At 45.7% G+C, this 21,071-nt stretch overlaps 1 protein-coding gene across 2 annotated transcripts in view; it reads left to right on the top strand.

The window, feature by feature from the left end:
• The window catches only part of MGA (MAX dimerization protein MGA), a 949,809-nt gene that overhangs the window by 862,441 nt on the left and 66,297 nt on the right, over positions 1–21,071 (top strand). For both annotated transcript variants that reach the window (XM_078659651.1, XM_078659650.1), the window contains exons 20-21: positions 8,279–8,458; positions 10,026–10,137. In XM_078659651.1, coding sequence (XP_078515777.1) covers positions 8,279–8,458; positions 10,026–10,137 — 292 coding nt within the window. The remainder of the gene's footprint in view (positions 1–8,278; positions 8,459–10,025; positions 10,138–21,071) is intronic.

Here is a 21,071-nt window from a genome sequence, read left to right as displayed (position 1 = left end):
GAAATGCTCATACAAGAGGGGAAGTTAATCTCAAACGCATCTATTAAATGTGCGTTAGATGCAGCTGACACAGCGGCTAGGGCCATCAACACTAGTGTAATGCTCAAGAGGCATGCCTGGCTCCGCAGCTCTGGTTTCAAGTCAGAGATCCAAAAAACTCTGCTTAATCAGCCAGTTAACCCTGACTTTCTATTTGGTCCTGAGGTAGACACCACCCTAGAAAAAATTAAAAAAGACACTGAAACTGCCAAGTCCATGGGGCGGTTCCTTTCGTCGCTCCGGTAACAGATGAGCGTCTAGAGGACAAACGTCGCAGCAAACCCAATACAGCAAAGGAGGCACACAAACCACCTATAACAAAAACAATAGAGGTGGATACCGTGGAAACAGTACCAAAGGCAGAGGATGAGGAAATAACAATGCCAAATCCTCCGCCACTAATAAACAGTGACGTCTTGTCACTGCCCCCAGACCATATAACACCGGTCGGGGGAAGACTTCAGCAGTTCCTGCCAGTCTGGGAAGGCATTACCACGGACAGGTGGGTGAGACAACTTATACAACACGGCTGTTGTCTGGAACTAACCTCCACTCCACCCAACATACCCCCAAGGCACCGTCCTATGTCCGCAGAGCACATGCACTTATTGCAGCAAGAAGTCATATCCATGCTGCAAAAAGGGGCCATAGAACTCGTGCCTTTAGAACAACAAGGTACAGGGGTGTACTCACTGTACTTCTTAATCCCAAAAAAGGATGGGTCTCTCAGGCCCATTCTAGACCTCAGACCCTTGAACAAATACATCCTGTCAGAACACTTTCACATGCTCACTTTGCAGCAAGTTCTACCATTGCTCAGTCAGGGAGATTTCCTAGCAACACTAGATCTGAAGGATGCATATTTCCACATTCCCGTTCATCCCAGTCACACTTGTTCTGTCCCGCATTGACTACTGCAACTCCCTCTATCTGGGAGCAGGTGAAAAACAGCTGTCTAAACTTCAAGCAATCCAAAATGCGGCGGCCAGAGCTTTATTGAACATTCCTAGACGCCACCCCACGTCTAAAGCTATTCGGGAGCTACATTGGCTCCCGGTTAGACGCCGCATCCAATTTAAAACTCTATGCCTGGTCCACAGATCTCTTCACGGCAAGGGACCCGACGACTTTAACTACTTACTGCCCCGATACACCCCCCCCCCCCCACGCGCACTGAGGTCATCCTCCCTTGACCTCGTCTGCCAACCCAGAATAAACAGAGCTCGGTGGGGGGGGGGGAAGTCCTTCTCCTACCAGGAAGCAAAAATCTGGAATTCACTACCCCCAGCACTTCGTGCCCAAAAATCTAAAACGAGCTTCAGAAAAGACCTAAAAACCTGGCTCTTTGTCTAGATCGATCAGCTCCTCTGCCTCCCTTTCATCTGTATCTGTTAGCGCCAAGACGCCGCGGCAATCGTGCGCTCTACAAATATTTCAGTCAGGAGATATCACAGGTTCACCATCAACAACCAGCATTACCAGTTCAAAGTCCTGCCTTTCGCGGTCACAACTGCCCCCAGAGTGTTTACCAAGTGCTTAGCAACAGTAGCTGCACACCTTCGGAGACAACACATCCATGTCTATCCATATCTGGACGACTGGCTTGTCCAAGCAAAGTCGGCCCAGCAATGTGCCAGCCACATGTCCCGCACAATTCACCTCCTACACAGTCTAGGATTTTCCCTAAATTACCAAAAATCCCATCTACAACCCGCACCTGTCCAACAGTACTTAGGCGCAAAGATAAACACTCTGACCGCAACGGCACGGCCAAACTCAGCAAGAGTCAACAGCATGCAGGTGCTCATTCAAAAATTCAGGCCCCACCACTCACTCCCAGCGCAAGTGTTCATGCAACTAATAGGCATGATGGCCTCCTGTATCTTTATAGTCCCACACGCGAGCTGCACATGCGTCCGCTTCAGGAGTGCTTGGCACAACAGTGGAACCAGGCTCAGGGACAGTTGAAAGACCTAGTGTTGGTGACCGGTCGTGCATACAACTCTCTGCATTGGTGGAACACACAAAACCTTTGCAGGGGACGACCGTTCCAAGAGCCTGTACCACAGATAGTGCTGACTGCGGACGCATCTCTCCAGGGCTGGGGAGCGCATTTCCTCAATTACACGGTGCAGGGACTATGGACAACACAGCAGCGAAAGATGCACATCAAGACGGCAACACTAGAACTGACGGCAATCTTCCTGGCAATGAAGGCATTCAAGTTGCACTTGTGCAACAAAGTCGTGCTGATCCGGACGGACAACATGACTGCAATGTATTACATCCAGAAACAGGGAGGGGCACACTCTCAACAATTGTCACACCTAGCACAGTGCATGTGGAAGTGGGCCATTCAAAGGAACATGTTCCTCATGGCGGAACACCTCCCAGGCAAGGACAACCAGATGGCGGACCTGCTCAGCAGACACAGCCATCAAATGCACGAGTGGGAGATACATCCCTCAGTGCTACAACCGTATTTCCAGCAGTGGGGTCATCCAGAGATAGACCTATTCGCCACACAAGAAAACGCAAAATGCCACACCTTCGCCGCCAGGTTCCCACACCCGCAGTCTCAGGGCAATGCGATATGGATTAACTGGTCGAGCAGATTTGCGTGCGCTTTTCCACCAGCACCGCTCATACCGCTGGTAGCGCGCAAACTGAGGCAGCACTCCATGACCCTCATCCTAGTTGCTCCAACGTGGGCAAGGCAAGCATGGTACACCACGTTCCTGGAACTTTCAGTGGTGCCCCACCAGCGACTAAGACTCACACCCAGTCTCCTCACTCAGAGCCATGGAGACATTCAGCACCCAGATCCGCAACAGTTGAGCCTTGCGATATGGCTCCTGAGGTCATAGAGTTTGGCTACCTAGAACTGCCCCCTGACTGTATGGCCATCATCAAGGAGGCTAGGCAGCCTACAACCAGACCGTGCTATGTGGCAAAATGGAAGCGTTTTGTCATCTATTGTTCCAATAATAACGTAAATCCGCTAGATGCATCAACGCAAAACATCATATGTTATTTATTGCACCTATACAGATGCAATCTGGCATATAGCTCCATCAGGATACATTTAGCTGCGATGGCAGCTTATCTTCAAAACAGACCGCACCTTTCCCTTTTCAAAGTGCCTGCCATTAAAGCTTTTATGGAGGGACTCAAAAGGGTAATTCCTCCAAGACACCCGCCTTCGCCTGTCTGGAATCTCAACATAGTTATCACAAGACTCATGGGTCCACCACTTGAACCTCTTCACTCTTTTGAGATACAATTTCTGACATGGAAAGTGGCTTTTCTGGTAGCGATCACATCGCTAAGACGGGTTAGTGAGCTGGAAGCCCTCACTATTCAGGAGCCTTTCATTCAGATTCATGCTAATAGGGTGGTTCTGCGTACCAACCCTAAATTTATGCCTAAGGTAGTGTCACAGTTCCACATTAACCAAACTATTGAGCTGCCAGTATTCTTCCCAAATCCTGATTCAGTAGCAGACAGAGCACTACACACACTAGATGTTAAGAGGGCTCTCCTGTATTACATAGACAGAACTAAAGATTTCAGGAAAACTAAGCAACTGTTTGTTGCCTTCTCTCCACAGCACAAAGGCAACCCAATTTCAAAATCCGGTATAGCCAGATGGATTGTTAAGTGCATCCAGATCTGTTATCAAAAGGCTAAACGTACATTAACAGTTCCCCCAAGAGCGCATTCCACACGCAAGTTAGGGGCATCCATGGCTTTCCTAGGTAATATTCCTCTAGAGGATATATGTAGAGAAGCCACATGGACCACCATACACACATTCACCAAACACTACTGCGTGGATGTACACTCCAAACAGCAAGCTGCTGTAGGTCAGGCTGTTCTCAGAACTCTTTTTCAGACTGCTGCAGCTGGCACGGGCAACCGCCGCTAAGGAGGGTACTACTATTTATTCTATGCATAGATATAAATTCAGCAGCCCACATGCCTCGAACGGAATATGCTACTTACCAGTATGCATCTCGCCCGCCCTCCTCCCCGGTGCCTGTGGCAGCTGTAGCACTCAGAATTATTCTCAAGCATGGTCATCACTTACTGTATCATACTCCATCTCTGCCACAATGGCGAAAACCAATCTGAGCATGGAGAGGACGCTCATGCGCACTGTAGTCCAGGGGAGGAGCCACCTATCTCGTGATACTTCGAAGACTCTTCTAGGACAACAATGTGCAATCATCCAGACCCAAGACTAGGCGGTGATCTATGCATAGATATAAATGTCAGCAGCCCTACATGCCAAGAACAGATGCATACTGGTAAGTAGCATATTCCTTGTTAACTTTTGCATCTACAGCGTACTAGTCTAGTTTACACTTCCATTCGATTACACCTTGCGGCAGTAGCCGCATATTTGCAAAACAGACAACATTTATCTTAGTTTAAGATTCCATTAATTAAAGCCTTTAGGAAGGGCCTTAAAAGAGTAATACCACCCAGGATACCTCCTGCACCATTTTGGTATCGGAACATTGTGCTTGCAAGACTCATGGGTCCACCTTGTGAGCCATTACACAATTGTCTGTTACAGTTTCTTTAATGGTAGGTTGGCTCCTTCATTGCTATTACTTCATTAAGGAGAGAATGTGAGCTACAGACATTAACCCTAGACGATCCCTTCTTTTAGCTTTATCAAGATAGAGTAGTTCTTCGCACCAACACAAAATTCCTTCCAAAAGTGGTTTCTGCTTTTCATATCAATCAGTTGAGTTACCTGTGTTCTTCCCTCAACCCAATTCCGTAGCAGAAAGAGCTCTTCACACACTTGATGTCAGAAGAGCATTGTTTTACTATATTGATAGGAAAAACGATTTTCATAAAACAAAACAGTTTGTTGCATTTGCCAAACCTCACAAAAACAATCCTAGCTCTAAATCTGGCATTTCAAGATGGATTGTTGAATGCATTCAAACTTGCTATGCTAAAGATAAAATAACTTTATCTATACCTCCTAGAGCACATTCCACTCATATAAAAAGAGCATCAATGGCCTTTTTAGGCAACATTTCTATAGCTGACATTTGTAAGGCAGCAACATGGTCCACACCACACACATTTACCAAGCACTATTATGTGGATGTGTTAGCACATCAACAAGCCAATGTAGGGCAGGCAGTGCTAGAGACACTTTTCCAAACAACTGCCACACCTACCGGTTAGCCACCACTTTGGGAGAATATTGATATATAGTCTATGCAAATCACGTGTATCTACAACACACATGCCTCAAACGGATTATGTTACTTACCTAGTAAGCATTTGTACTTGGCATGTAGAGCTGTAGATACACATGCACCCTCCCACTTCTCTGTGCACCAATAGTTGTTGCAGTTCTCATTATTTACATTACATTCTCATGGACATCCTGTTCTACACCTACCTACTCCATTCTCACCCTCTTGCGGGAAAAAAATCTTAACAATCGAATCGATGCCCATGCGCACTATTACCGAAAAGAGGGGTCACTTTACCTCGTGACTGGAAAAGACTTCTTTGAAGAGAAACAACTTGCAAACATCCGGACCCAACACTAGATGGCTGGAGTATGCAAAGCATGTGAATCTACAGCTCTACATGCAAAGAACAGATGCTTGCTGGGTAAGTAACATAATCCTTACCAAACTATAAGCATATGGTGAAGTTCTGCTTAGTTGCCAAATAAAGTTACAGACTTATTTATCAGAAGCCAACAGATTTCTTTCTTTCGTTAAATGACATGTGAGGATGCTAAAATATATAAGCTACATGTTATCATTGTAACTATTCGAGTAATTTATTAGAAAAAAAATGGTAACCTTTAAATGTTCTCATAAGATTGGTTGTGTTTAAGAAAGCTGTTCTAGTTAGAGAAAGCCTGAGCTTCCAAATAAAGAATGGCTTCAAAACGTTTCTCCAAAAAAGTGTTACTAGTGATGTTGAGTAATATTACAGGGAGTGGAACTATCCCTCCAGGTTGTAATATAAGGAATGAAAATATGTGTGTTGTGCATAAAAATGAAATTAATTTGTTGAGCAGGGTCATTTACATTTGATGAGCTTGAATACCAAATGCGTACTCTAGTTAATGACTTAAATCCTTAGTGTGGGTGGGGGAGAAGGGGGGGCGGGGGTGTTTCAGATTATGTTAATGGAATATGCTGTTTTAGAGAACAAGAATATTTGGGGAGTATTTGATTTGAAAGTTGGATTTGGTAATGAATGTATATTGTGAAAAAAGACCACAAAGAGGACAGGGAAGCACATTTCGTCCAGAAGCACCAGCAAAACAACTACTGGTTTACATTGACAATCTGGGTGTCCTTGCGAAATTGACCTGACCTGAGCTGGTACAAATTAATCCAGGGTGTGGAAGGGAATAGTTGCTGCACCAGCCCTTAGAATGTGATTCTTCATAACTGGACAACCATGCTTAACTGTAGTTTTGCACTTTGTGCAAAATGTGTTTTGTGAATGCCTTTGATATTTCTCAGCTCATAATTGCTTTTAATGTATGCTTTTGTTTTTCCAAAACTTTTCTGGGTATGTCGCTACGGGAGCAGCAATATGGCTACCAAATCATTTTTCTTAAAACTTATTTTATTAAGCATTTCTGTCACATCCACTTGCATCACAGTTTATACATTAAAGCATTACAGGCTTCTCTGATTTGCAGCGCTTCCAGGCCATCTATGGCTTTGGCAGATATAGTATCTTAAAACATTGCATAGATATTTCAATTCAGTATTGTATTGTTACAACCTCTGGTATATCCAGTTTTAGATGACCCGTTTATTTTCCATATAGGGCTATTTGCCTTGTTAGTCATTTCCTTCGCCTGCATATCTTCCTGTTCCTACGAAAACAAGCAAACAACTATTCAACTCCCTCCCCACCCTAGGCGTGCCTTAGTATGATGTAAATCAGTAGTGATTGTCATATTTCGGCTCATTCCGTAAATTTGATAGTTCATTGCATAATGCTGTTTGTGTTGGGGTATTGTATTTGATTTCCTTCTCCTTCCCCCATGGTCCCTTCCTTGTCAGCTTCAGTGGGTGGGTGTTGCAGTAGCTACACCAATGCTTCCCATGCCCTGGCTTTATATAGGGATCCCCTGCCTCGCTCAATCTTGCCGCTCCCTCATATGTCACCCATCTCGTAAATTCCTTTTTCCACTGTTCAACCTGGGTCCTCCCTGGTCTGTCCAGTTCCCAGGAATCTCTTTTTTGGCCATCAGGAGTGCCAGATCTTGAAATGTACTTGTCACTTTAACCCTGGAGGTGTTTGGGAACCAGTAAGATACAGTATCCTGGCGTTACTTGCACCTCTTTCTCTGTTCTCTCCGCAATCACCCGTGTCACCCCTCTCCAAAAGCTTTCTATCTTGGGACAGTCCTAAAACATACGCAAGAATGCTGCATGGAGCTCCCCGCAACGGTGGCACATTGATGCTTGTGTCCCAAAGTGCTTGTTGATGTGTGCCGGCGTGAGGTAGGCTCTATATAGCACATAAAAATGTGTTCATTGAAACCTGGCGTTTCTAGAAGGCATTGTTGCCCTCTCCTCTAGCCCATCCCAATTTTTCTCCTCTATGGCTGTTCCCAAATCCTCTTCCCATCTGCCACGTAACTGGCTGAGAGCGGGCACCGTCTCATTCCTGAGGCATCTGTACAAGCAAGTGACCGCTTTGAAAGTCCTGGAGGATGATACCACATATTGGCATCCTCCCGATGTAGGTGGTTCAGCTAGTATGCTACCAAGTCATTAAGAGGATTTTGAAAAGCTCGATGTTGGGTTTAAATTGACATTTCAATGTGTTATAAAGCTAGAATGTGTTTACTCCTTGTTTTGTAACTCATAACCTTGGACATTTGGCATCTCTGCAATTGAAATTGAAAATGATTTCTCTGTTATCTGACATAAACAGTGTTTTGAATCTAGTGTGGTGCCAACATGCAGAAGTAAAATGTGATGATTTCACCCAAAGGAAACCGCTTAATGCTGATAATGTCTTTCTGTGTAACCTATACTTTTAATAAAGGTTTGGCATTTGGATCCCTTAACATCAGCTGAGATATGGTAGTGATAGAATACTTTAATTGTGTTATAAAAAAAATGAATAATTACAATTGTTAGTAAAAAGTTTTGTCGCTGGTATCTCTGTGGAGTTTTAAAAATGCTTTTTTTTAATCTTCATAATTCTCACGAAACAGAACGTTTCTAACTGGAAGAAAAAAACAGACAGTGAAGCAAATCCCTTTAAGTATTATCGCGAGACACACACTGCAAATGAGCGCCGGCGTCGCCTTGAGATGAGGTCTCTATTTGAAAATCTGCAGAAAATGCTTGGACTCAATCTTCCAAAGGTTTCGAAGTCCTACATTCTAACTCAGGTTAGTAATTGTCTTTTTCATATTTAGGACAAGCAAATCACTGTAGCTAGGTTTGAGTGTTAGCTGAGCCTTCGTGCGAAAGTAGCTAAAGACTTTTTTTTTTCCTTTAAACATTTTGTGAAATTCACCTCTCAGCTTATTTCTTGCCTGTTTCCAGTGAACTTGACAGTCATGCATGTCGACTGAAAATTATATACCTTTTGCTTTTCTGTTTGTCATCGGGGCCTTACCTGAAGTGTACCCTCATTCTGAGTTGAGGCTTAAAGTGCCCCCCCCCCCAGACTAGTCTATAGAATTCCAGTGACCATTTTACATGTGTGTTTGGAGTGACTTCCTACTGACTGTCCTTTGTTACAGGCCTGGCTCATCTCCATAACTGAGATCACTTGCCCCTATGAGTGACATGAAAAGGATGTACATCAATAAGATGTATGTCATTTACATATGCTGGGTGAATGATGGGGTATGCTTGGACTGATTCTTTTTTCTTGGATACACATGAAGTCTACATTTGCTTCCTTCCAGGATCCTAATCATGAACGCTTGAATCCCCTTTCACTCTGAAACCTGTTGTACCTCATTAGAGCAGTCAGCTGCCTGTCATTACCCTTATCGCTGTGGATTTCCACCTACTTGAATGAAAACTGACCTTCACACTATTCTTGCATTTTTGCTGTCTCTGAGGCAATGCAAACAGATTGAGAGCTCTGGGCTGATCAAAGTAGGCTTTGCTAATTCTATGTCTAACGGGTTTAACCTACGAATCTTTCCTTTAGAGACTGGAGCATGTGGACAATAGGAAGATGCACTTCTCCAGGATTGGAGAGTCCTAGACATTTGAGAAAAGGGAATCTTTCATAGATTCCTATTCATTTAGAATGTGTATCTGTGCTAATTCAAAACATAGTAGTTTCTTTGTGAAGCTTCTGCTGCTTTGATTTAAAAAACATTTTACATAATAAAACTAAAAGTTGCAGACAGGAGAGGAAATAGCCAGTTGGCAGCCAGAAAAATAATTGTTCTAAACTGTTGTTAGCAGGGTTTGTTGGGGAACAAGTGAGGCTCCTGGCTTGGTTGCTTGGAGTCTTTGTAGGCATGCTTAGTGGCCATGCAGTTTAATAACCAATAGACCCTTTCAGTGATTGACTTTTCATGCATAGCAGATTATAGTAGTTTAAGATTTCTTCGAGAGATGGTGGGGTTTAGAAACTCAGATTCAGCAGGGATCAATAAATAACGTTCACTAAACTGTATAGTTAGTCAGTGCTTGCTCTGACTTCAGAGGGAAATAACACTGGAAGAGACTGGAATAACACAAAGAATAGGACTACGGTGGAATAATCAATTAAACTATAATGTTCGAGGCATATGAGCTGCAGATAATTATCCCCTTTGAATAGTTTTTTGTGTCAAATAGACCTTGAATTACAGTTGACGAAGCAGTCATCAAAACCATCATTATAATGTCATTACTACCAGCAATCATGACCCTTTCCTTGCCTAAAACTAAGCCTGTATTGAAATATTATTCGGTGAAAGTCTTACCTCCCATTGTTCCTTCCTTTAGGCTTATGAAGAAATCCAGGGGTTAACAGATCAAGCCGACAAGCTCATAGGACAGAAGAATTTGCTAACTCGCAAACAAGATATCCTAATACGCAAGGTGTCGGCCCTCTCAGGTGAGTAGAGATTTGGCAAGAGGATAAGGGTTTTTTTACGCTGATCCATAAGCATTTGATTATACGATTGTGTTGCAAAGTGACCAATTTTGGTTGGTAACCCCCACAGTTTTTCATTTTTGGGAAGAAACTGCTAGTAATCTTTAACTCCAACACTGAAATACTGCTCTTAAAACCGGATTGTCACATTTAACTTTCCTAGATGGGTCACAACATATGGTGCAGAAATGCATGCATCTTAACAAGAACAATTGCCAGTGCTGATGATTATTACAAAAAATCAATTTTATTTCAGAATGTCCAATTTATAAACATCCGAAAGCTCCTAAATTGCTTTTTATTTACTTTTTTCTTATTTTCATATAACAAACAACATGATTACCACATCAAAGGATCCATTAGCATCAAAGGATACCATTACTGGTGATTAAAGGGACAAAAAAATATAATAATTAAATATTCACACAATCAGCCATTCATACCATCAGCAATCCACATTTATTCCCATCCGTCCACCATACTATACAAAAATATGCACACACTCCAACAATATAACTAAACCTGTGGAGTGAAATAGGTCTGCCAAATCAACTTGTCAAAATATTAGGTTGCAGAAAATATATTTTATCAGTGCATAAAAATTGAACATTTGATATGTTTTAACAATTTGTCCCTAAACCCATTATTAATCCAGGAGTTCTTTTTTATATAGATCTTTTATGGCAGCACCAGAAGTCTACGCGTTTCGAGTCCCAAGGTTTGTAGGGACTCTCGTCAGGACCATAGATTTCTGAAATGATAAAGGAAATAAAGGTAATTTTCTGTTTAGAGCATCACTAATTTCAACAGTAATAAGTGACTACCACTATTCTCAAGCTTCAGCTTACCACTTTAATTGAACACCGCAAGGTGTAAGCGTGCGTTTATATGTCCCCACAGAAGAACTGAAAAATATAAAGAAAGGAAAGAAAAAATCCAATGTAATCACATACATGACAATTATTCAAGTTGTTACTGCTCCACTCGACCAAACACAAGTCGCCTGTCTTACCTATGTGGCCTCTCAATCAGTAACAACCACGCGATGAAGTATCTTCGCCTGGTGACCGTCTATTCATAGAAAAGATAAAAGGGGTATGGAAGTCCTTAATAGTCGGTCCTCGTGAAAGTTCCACAATTATATAAGAGATTCCTTTCCAACCTCTTACCTCCTGTTGCCCTTTGGCGCGGAGTGCTGGTCATGTATACATCCTGTTTTCACAATGGTTGACTTTGCCGTATAAATGATCTGTAACAAATGCCAAAACAGTGCCTTGTGATTTCCTTGTTGGTGGCAGAATCGCCAGAGTCTTTGCAGCAGCGTGTTAGCAACCACGAACTAGCGCTTACCGATTTCGTATGATGTTCTGTGATCCAAAGATTGCGCCGTACATTGGAGCGTATAATGCGCATGCGCGAAACCTGGAAACGACTACATTTCCCAGCTTCCCGAGTCACCAGCACAATACATCATTGAGAGGCGCGCTGTGACTTTCGGTGACTGAGACGGCAGGAAGGTTCTTTGGATCCCAAAGGGCGACAGGAGGTAAGAGGTTGGAAAGGAATCTCTTATATAATGGTTGAACTTTCACGAGGACCGACTATTAAGGACTTCCATACCCCTTTTATCTTTTCTATGAATAGACGGTCACCAGGCGAAGATACTTCATCGCGTGGTTGTTACTGATTGAGAGGCCACATAGGTAAGACAAGCGACTTGTGTTTGGTCGAGTGGAGCAGTAACAACTTGAATAATTGTCATGTATGTGATTACATTGGATTTTTTCTTTCCTTTCTTTATATTTTTCAGTTCTTCTGTGGGGACATATAAACGCACGCTTACACCTTGCGGTGTTCAATTAAAGTGGTAAGCTGAAGCTTGGGAATAGTGGTAGTCACTTATTACTGTTGAAATTAGTGATGCTCTAAACAGGAAATTACCTTATTTCCTTTATCATTTCAGAAATCTATGGTCCTGACGAGTCCCTACAAACCTTGGGACTCGAAACGCGTAGACTTCTGGTGCTGCCATAAAAGATCTATATAAAAAAGAACCCCTGGATTAATAATTGGTTTAGGGACAAATTGATAAAACATATCAAATGTTCAATTTTTATGCACTGATAAAATATATTTTCTGCAACCTAATATTTTGACAAGTTGATTTGGCAGACCTATTTCACTCCACAGGTTTAGTTATATTGTTGGAGTGTGCGTATATTTTTGTATAGTATGGTGGACGGATGGGAATAAATGTGGATTGCTGATGGTATGAATGGCTGATTGTGAGAATATTTAATTATTATATTTGTTTGTCCCCTTAATCACCAGTAATGTTATCCTTTGATGCTAAAATTATGGGGTAATCATGTTGTTTGTTATATGAAAATAAGAAAAAGGTAAATAAAAAGCAATTTAGGAGCTTTCGGATGTTTATAAATTGGACATTCTGAAATAAATTGATTTTTTGTAATAATCATCAGCACTGGCAATTGTTCTTGTTAAGAGGTTATATTGTGCTCAGCCTTGCTGATCAGAGCCACCCCCCTTTTTGTTAATATAAATACATGCATGGCACGTAAAATGACATGCCATTTGTGGATTAGAGCACCTATTGTGCCAACTATTATGAAACATGACTTCAGACCTAACCCATGTAGCCTGAATGCTGCAGTGTAAAACCTGCAGGGTGACTTGTCAAAATAACAATTTTTGACCGGTAAAGACCTCCCTCCTAAATATCAGTAAGCCACCCTGATGTAGGCCTTGTAGCCCCAAAGGGCAGGGTGCATGTTATTTAAAAGTAGGGCGTGTAGAAAATGTGTTACCATGTCCCTACAGTGACAAGGCCCCAAACGCTTTTTTCAATAAGGAAATCGTAACTGTCCTATGTAGAAAACCATAATACAGATTAAAATACTGCTATCTTGTAAATGGAAACAGCTAGAAAAATAAGTAAACCACTATTCGAGGCATGTGGGCTGCTAAATTCATATCTTAGCATTAGATCGCCGCCTAGTGTTGGGTCCGGATGATCGCACATTGTTGTTCTGGAAGAGTCTTCGAAGTATCCTGAGATAGGTGGCTCCTCCCCTGGACTACAGTGCGCATGGGCATCGGCTCCATCCCCAGATTGTTTTTTTCCGCCATTGGGTTCGGATGCGGTCTCGACGTCTCTCTGTCGGAACCGAGAAAAACTAACTTTTTACGGCCAAAAGGCCTTGTATTCTTTGCGTCGGTATTGTTTGCGCACGGTCTTGAGTTCTTCCGTCTCTTGGAGTCGGAATCAACGGAGTGCTTGCACTCTTCGGACATCGAGGCCTTCTCATCGCGACACGACGCAACTTTCCAGCATGGAGCGGAGTCCGTTTAAGTACTGTCCGCTCTGTGGGTCCAAATACCCACATATCGACGTGCACCCGGTCTGTAACAAATGCCTTTCACCAGACCATAACGAAGACAACTGCAGGGCCTGCGCAAAATTCAGGTCAAAGAAGACACTCAAGCTTCGGCGCGCGGTGCGCCTTGAGGCCAGACAAGCGGCCCCGGCTCCAGAAAACATCTTTGGCGACCGAGAAGAGGAGGACCAGAGCCATCATCTTCAAATCTCCCCGCCCGAGACGGAGGTCGAGGCAGATCCGGAAGACGACGACGGAGTCGTGGATCAAGGCCTTGAATACGTCGCCCAGGTAGGGGACGTCGAAGAGATTTATGGGGCCGCGGAAGATAGCTCAGGGGACGAGCTATGCCCCGAAGGTTACGAAGATCAAGATCGGGTCACGGGATCGCCTGTCGGCCTTACCCAAGACCCCGTACCGAGCCTCGGCCCCGCCTTCAGGCCCGGCCACGGACATACTTGCTGCGCAGCCCGTATCGAAACCGAAACTGAAACCTTCGGTATCGACTACACCTAAAATGGCCGACCCGAAAACGAAACCGAAACTTATCGATTCGAACGACCCTAAGATGGCGGCCGTACCACCAAAAACGACGACACCCGCTGCTTCATCGACTCCGTCGACCTCCGGTCCACAAAAGTCGAAGAAATCTGTCGATTCCACAGGGTCGAAATCGGCGCCAGAGGAGGGATCCTCTAAGAAGGGTGGTCGGCACGGGTCAACCACTGCGACGCCGTCAAAGCCCGCCAAAGCCAGCGACACGGCTCCGGTTCCGACTGGGACTCCTTTAGTCGGACGCGTGGTGGTGATGGAGCCGACAAAATCACACGGATCGAAGGCTGGCACATCTGCGCATCGGTCCAAGGACTCCGGGTCGGCGGCTGCGGCATCGTCGTCCAAGACTCAGAAGGGCCAACAGGACGTCGGATCCGAGGGCAAGGTCAAGACCTCGTCGGCGCCAAGGGCCGCTGTAAGTGACGCGTCCCTCGTCGCCGCTTCACTACAGAGAATCAGGGAGAAGGCCTCTGCTACGCCGGCTCCGATGCCATCGCCACAGAAGCCGATGGACATTCCGGTGAAGCCTGCGGGTAAACTTCTCTTCCTTCTGCCGCCAAAAGAGACGCCGAAGGCCTTTTCAACAAAATCGACGCCAAAGAAGTCGGATTCTTCGACGGCAGGGGCACTTTCAAGTCGGGTACTCGACTCTGAAGAGGATTCAGAGCGTTTTATCGACGCAGACACGGGCAAATTGACCCTTTACAAGAGGAGGATCACTTCACAGCCAGTGGACTCCTATGTCATCCCCCTAAAGAAAAAAAGGCTTCCTGAAGACGCTTCAGGCCTCATGGAACCTATCCAGCCTCCTCCAAGAAGGAGCCCAACTCCTTCCCCAGAACACTCTGAGGGTGAAGGATATGTTGAAGATGACCAATACACTTTCCCCATCAATGAACCAGATGCACAGCCGGATTCATATGATGACATTGGTGACCAAGGCACCCAAGATGTGGGGCAAGACCCACAGCCTTTCACTGCACGTGCATCCCCAACAGAAGATTCTGCAGGTTTTCATGCACTCATTGAACGGGCAGCTGCTAATCATGATGTGGACATGCATGCTGACCCAGTAGAAGAAGACTTTCTATTTGACACTTTTTCAGTCTCTGAACGGACAGTAAAAACACTGCCTATGCTCAAAGGGGTCCTCAAACATGCTGCGGACATCTTTAAGGAACCTACCAGGGCGAGAGTGGTCAATCCACGTATCGAAAAGAAGTACAGACCAGCACCTGCAGACCCTGCATACATTCGGGGACAGTTGCCGCTTGACTCCCTGGTGGTCGCAAATGCCCGCAAAAGGGCCAACTCCCAAACAACGGGTGAAGCTCCTCCCCCGGATAAGGAGTCCAAAGTGCTAGAGGCAGGAGGCAAAAGAGTAGCTGCACAGGCTGCCAATTTTTGGCGTATTGCAAATACACAAGCACTCTTGGCACGTTATGATAGGGCGCATTACGACACCCTAGAGCGGGTTTTAGAACACCTGCCTTCGCAGTTTCAAGAGGGCACCAAACTGCTTATAGAAGAGGGAAAACTGATCTCCAACGCAGCCATAAAGTGTGCACTTGATGCCGCAGACACAGCAGCTAGGGCCATTAACACTAGCGTCATGCTCAGACGACAGGCGTGGCTCCTCATATCGGGGTTTAAACCTGACATTCAGACAACCATTCTTAATCAGCCAGTCAATCCTGATAGACTGTTTGGTCCAGATGTGGACACCACACTAGAAAAAATTAAGAAAGACACCGAAACTGCTAAGTCTATGGGGGCCCTACAATCACAACAGTTTCGTGGCAACAATTTTCGTCGCTCAGGTGCACGTGGAGTCACCAGAGGACAGATGGGTCAACAGTCACAATTCTCCAGAGGTGGAGCACAATCCTCGTACCCCAAGCAAAACAAAGGGGGTTACCGAGGAAACAGTACCAGAGGACGTGGAAAAGGAAACAACAACTCCCGCTCCTCTGCCCCAAACAAACAGTGACTCTCTGTCACTGCCCCCCGACCACCTAACACCTGTCGGGGGGAGACTACAGCAGTTCCTGCCCGTCTGGAGAAACATCACCACAGACAGGTGGGTGCGACAACTTGTCCAGTACGGTTATTGTCTATTGTTAAAGTCCACTCCACCCAACATTCCACCAAGGCAACGGCCTATGTCCGCAGAGCATTTGCACTTATTGCAGCAGGAAGTAGTGGTGATGCTGCAAAAAGGCGCTATTGAGCTTGTGCCGGTGGAGGAGGAGGGCACAGGGGTATATTCCCTGTACTTCCTTATTCCAAAGAAGGACGGATCTCTCAGACCCATTCTAGATCTGCGTCCCCTCAACCTGTATATACTATCAGAACATTTCCATATGCTTACACTGCAACAGATTCTTCCCTTGCTAAAACAAGGGGACTTCTTAGCAACCTTAGACCTCAAGGATGCTTATTTCCACATTCCACTACACCCGTCCCACAGAAAATACCTCAGATTCACTATCCAAAGCAAACATTATCAGTTCAAGGTCCTACCCTTCGGAGTGACCACAGCCCCAAGAGTGTTTACCAAGTGTCTGGCGACAGTGGCGGCGCACCTCAGGAGGCAGAACATCCATGTCTACCCCTACCTAGACGACTGGCTCGTTCAAGCCAAGTCGGAACAACAGTGCGCCGCGGACATGTCGACTACCATTCACCTCCTTCACGATCTGGGCTTCTCGTTGAACTACCCAAAGTCGCATCTTCAGCCGGCGCATGTCCGGCAGTTTCTAGGTGCGACAATCAATACCCTGACGGCCATGGCCCAGCCAAACCAAGTCAGGATAGACAGCATGCAGTCGCTAATCCAAAAGTTCAGACCACAACACTCGCTTCCAGCGAGAGTGTTCATGCAGTTGATTGGCATGATGGCCTCCTGCATCTTCATAGTCCCTCACTCACGTCTACATATGCGTCCGCTCCAGGAGTGCTTAGCAAATCAGTGGACACAGGCTCAGGGACAATTGACAGACCTAGTGTTGGTTACCAGTCGGGCATACGACTCTCTGCATTGGTGGACTCCACACAACCTTTGCAAGGGCCGACTGTTCCAGGAGCCAGTGCCACAGATTATCCTGACAACGGACGCATCTCTCCAGGGATGGGGAGCTCATCTGCTCACTTACACGGTGCAGGGACTATGGACGACGCAGCAACAGAAGATGCACATCAACTATCTGGAACTGATGGCAATCTTCATGGCACTCAAGTCCTTCATTGTACATCTGTTCAACAAGGTAGTGTTAGTCCGGACGGACAACATGACCGCGATGTACTACATTCAAAAGCAGGGGGGCACCCACTCGCCACAGCTGTCTCATCTGGCTCAGGGCATGTGGAAGTGGGCCATTCAGAGGAACATTTTCCTCATGGCAGAACACCTCCCGGGCAAGGACAATCAGATGGCGGATCTGCTCAGCAGATACAGCCATCAAATGCACGAGTGGGAGTTACACCCATCTGTACTCCGCCCGTACTTCCAGCAGTGGGGTCATCCGGAGATAGACCTGTTTGCCACAAACGAAAACGCAAAATGCCAACACTTTGCCGCCAGGTTCCCACACCCACAGTCGCAAGGGAATGCGATATGGATGAACTGGTCAGGCAGATTTGCGTACGCTTTTCCGCCAGCCCCTCTGATACCGCTGGTGGCAAAAAAGCTAAGGCAGCACTCGATGACTCTCATCCTGGTTGCTCCAACGTGGGCGCGCCAAGCATGGTACACCACGTTCCTCGAACTCTCGGTGGTGCCGCATCAAAGGCTGCGCCTCACGCCCAGACTTTTGACGCAGAACCATGGAGACATTCAGCATCCAGATCCGCAACAGCTCAACCTGGCGATCTGGCTCCTGAAGTCCTAGAGTTTGGATACCTCCACCTACCTCCAGAATGCATGGACATCATCAAGGAGGCAAGAAAACCGACTACCAGAGCATGCTATGCTGCAAAATGGAAGCGTTTTGTCATTTACTGTACAGCCAATGACATCAACCCGCTAGATGCATCTATCCCTAACATAATTTGCTATCTGCTACATCTTTACAAGTGCAATCTAGCGTTCACTTATATTCGGATACATCTATCCGCCATCGCAGCTTATCTTCAGAATAGGCAGCATCTCTCTGTCTTCAGGGTGCCTGCCATTAAAGCTTTCCTTGAAGGTCTGAAACGAGTCATTCCCCCAAGAACACCGCCAGCTCCGGTGTGGAACCTCAATGTGGTCCTCACCAGACTGATGGGACCACCCTTTGAGCCACTGCACTCATGTGAACTCCAGTTCCTAACGTGGAAAGTAGCTTTCCTCATTGCTATTACGTCACTGAGGCGCGTTAGTGAGCTACAAGCGCTTACAATCCAAGAGCCATTCATTCAGATTCATCCAAATAGGGTAGTGCTACGTACTAACCCCAAATTCCTTCCGAAGGTGGTGTCACAGTTTCATCTCAACCAAACTATTGACTTACCGGCATTCTTCCAAAACCCACAAACGGTAGCGGAAAGAATGCTCCATACGTTAGACGTACGGAGGGCGTTGATGTACTACATAGACAGAACACAACACTTTAGGAAAACAAAACAACTTTTTGTTGCCTTCTCACCACAGCACAAAGGCAACCCTATTTCCAAAGCAGGAATAGCCAGGTGGATTGTTAAGTGCATCCAAATCTGTTATCAAAAGGCCAAGCGCACTTTAACGATACCCCCAAGGGCGCACTCCACACGCAAATTGGGGGCATCCATGGCTTTCCTGGGGAACATTCCTTTAGAAGACATTTGCAGAGCAGCCACGTGGGTTACCCCACATACCTTTACAAAACACTACTGTGTTGATGTGCATTCCAAGCAGCAAGCTGCTGTAGGACAGGCTGTTCTCAAGACACTTTTTCAGGTTTCTGCAGCTGGCACAGGCAACCGCCGCTAATGGAGGGACTGCTATGTATTCTATGCTAAGATATGAATTTAGCAGCCCACATGCCTCGAACTGAATATGCTACTTACCAGTATGCATCTGTTCTTGGCATGTAGGGCTGCTAACATTCATATCGCCCACCCTCCTCCCCGGTGCCTGTCGCAGCTGCAGATATACTATTGTATTCAATCATTAGCATGGACATCCTTTACACTTTTCACTCCATCTTCTGCCACAATGGCGAAAAACAATCTGGGGATGGAGCCGATGCCCATGCGCACTGTAGTCCAGGGGAGGAGCCACCTATCTCAGGATACTTCGAAGACTCTTCCAGGACAACAATGTGCGATCATCCGGACCCAACACTAGGCGGCGATCTAATGCTAAGATATGAATGTTAGCAGCCCTACATGCCAAGAACAGATGCATACTGGTAAGTAGCATATTCAGTTTTTAATAGTGATTGAAAACCAAATTGAATGGTTATGCCCTATTTGTAATAAATATTTAGGGAAAATGACTTTTAGTTAGTTACCTTTTCCCTGCCTGAGCCTTCATTGGCTAATTAGCATTAGCCTCAGACATATGATTAGCTTGTACCTGACCTGAATAAGGTGTGAACCTCCTCAGCATAATGTTTAGGGTAGGGACTGTGAGCATACTGTTAGCACAGCAGTATCAAATCCTGTCTGACAGGTCTGTCTAAGGCACTTTTAAAACATCTGCTCCTTTGAAACAAATAAGCTAACCGTTTTTATGCATTGCCTGACTCCTGACTGCTCACTGCTTTGTTTACTAGAGTTCTGTCTCCTGTGAGTCCAGGGCCTGTTTTTAACTGGATTTTAGTGTTCGATGTGGAGGGACATTTTTCTTGATTTCCATAGTACCATCCCAGACACACCCCAAGCCCATGTTTAGTCTGGCTGAAGACTTCCAACTATTTTGGTATTGCCCTGGCACATGGTATTTTGGGCCTCTTTGTGGAAAGGCAAACCAAAACTAATGAAAGAGTGGATAGAGTTACCCTTGGTAACTTATCCTATTGGTTAGTCGCCTACACCCACTATTAGTGCTAGCCATAAAGGTGGCACCTCATGGGACCTTCCTAAGAACGCACTCTGGACCTGTAGAAGATAAAAATAGGACTGGACCTACTGTCTGTGACCTGAGAGGAGCTCTGAAAGATTGGACCTACTCCCTCTTGTACTCAGGACAACTAAGTGGACTCCATATGTTAGTTGGCTGACCTCCTCTGTCTCTACAGGGACACACAGCAAGAGACCTTGGAAATGCCCAGCTGACCAGGAACAACTGGGCTTTCCTGTTGACCTAGAGAATCTCTTTAAGTGCCCTCCCCTGAGATCCCTAGAACTGTACTCCTGTGGTTGTCTGGGCACCGAAAGAAAGTTTGGCAACTTTTGCCTGTCTGCCTCTTTGGTTTGCCATTCCATGCCCAGTTGCTGGGACCCTGAAGCATACTGGAGGACAGTCTTACACTGAAGGAGGTTTAAACTTTAATGTTTTGTTTTTATGTGTCTGAAAGAGACTGTAGTTCTAGATGTCTTACCTTAGAATTACCCCCAGGTGTCAGACTAGATCCTGAGACTTTTTTCTGTAGCAGTACCTCTGCGCGTCAGTAGATGGCATCGGTTGACTCCGCGACTGTCGTCATGGTCGCTAAGATGCCATTGCGGTGTCTATTTAGACGCCGCTCCTGCATGCTGACATCAGTTCTTTCTTTTTTCGCGCAAGCCAGCGCAGATCCGGAGAGAGCGTGCCCCTCAGTCTTTTTTGACTATCCCTTTGATGTCGATCACTGATCAGCAGCTCGTGTGCCTTTGGTGCCTGGAGCACGCCCAGGATCTGAAGTCGTGCTCTGATTGCCGGCCAACGAACCCAAAGTCTTTGCGGGAGTGGTCCCAAAAGCTTTTGGAGGCCCGGCAGTCCACTCGGTGCCGTTCTAGGTCCCGGTCAAGGGGAAGGTCGCAGGACCAGTCGCGAAG

This window comes from Lissotriton helveticus, chromosome 9, assembly GCF_964261635.1.
Source record: "Lissotriton helveticus chromosome 9, aLisHel1.1, whole genome shotgun sequence".
Classification (NCBI taxonomy): domain Eukaryota; kingdom Metazoa; phylum Chordata; class Amphibia; order Caudata; family Salamandridae; genus Lissotriton; species Lissotriton helveticus.
Note: the sequence above shows the minus strand (reverse complement) of the source record. Positions and strands in the feature narration are given on the sequence as shown.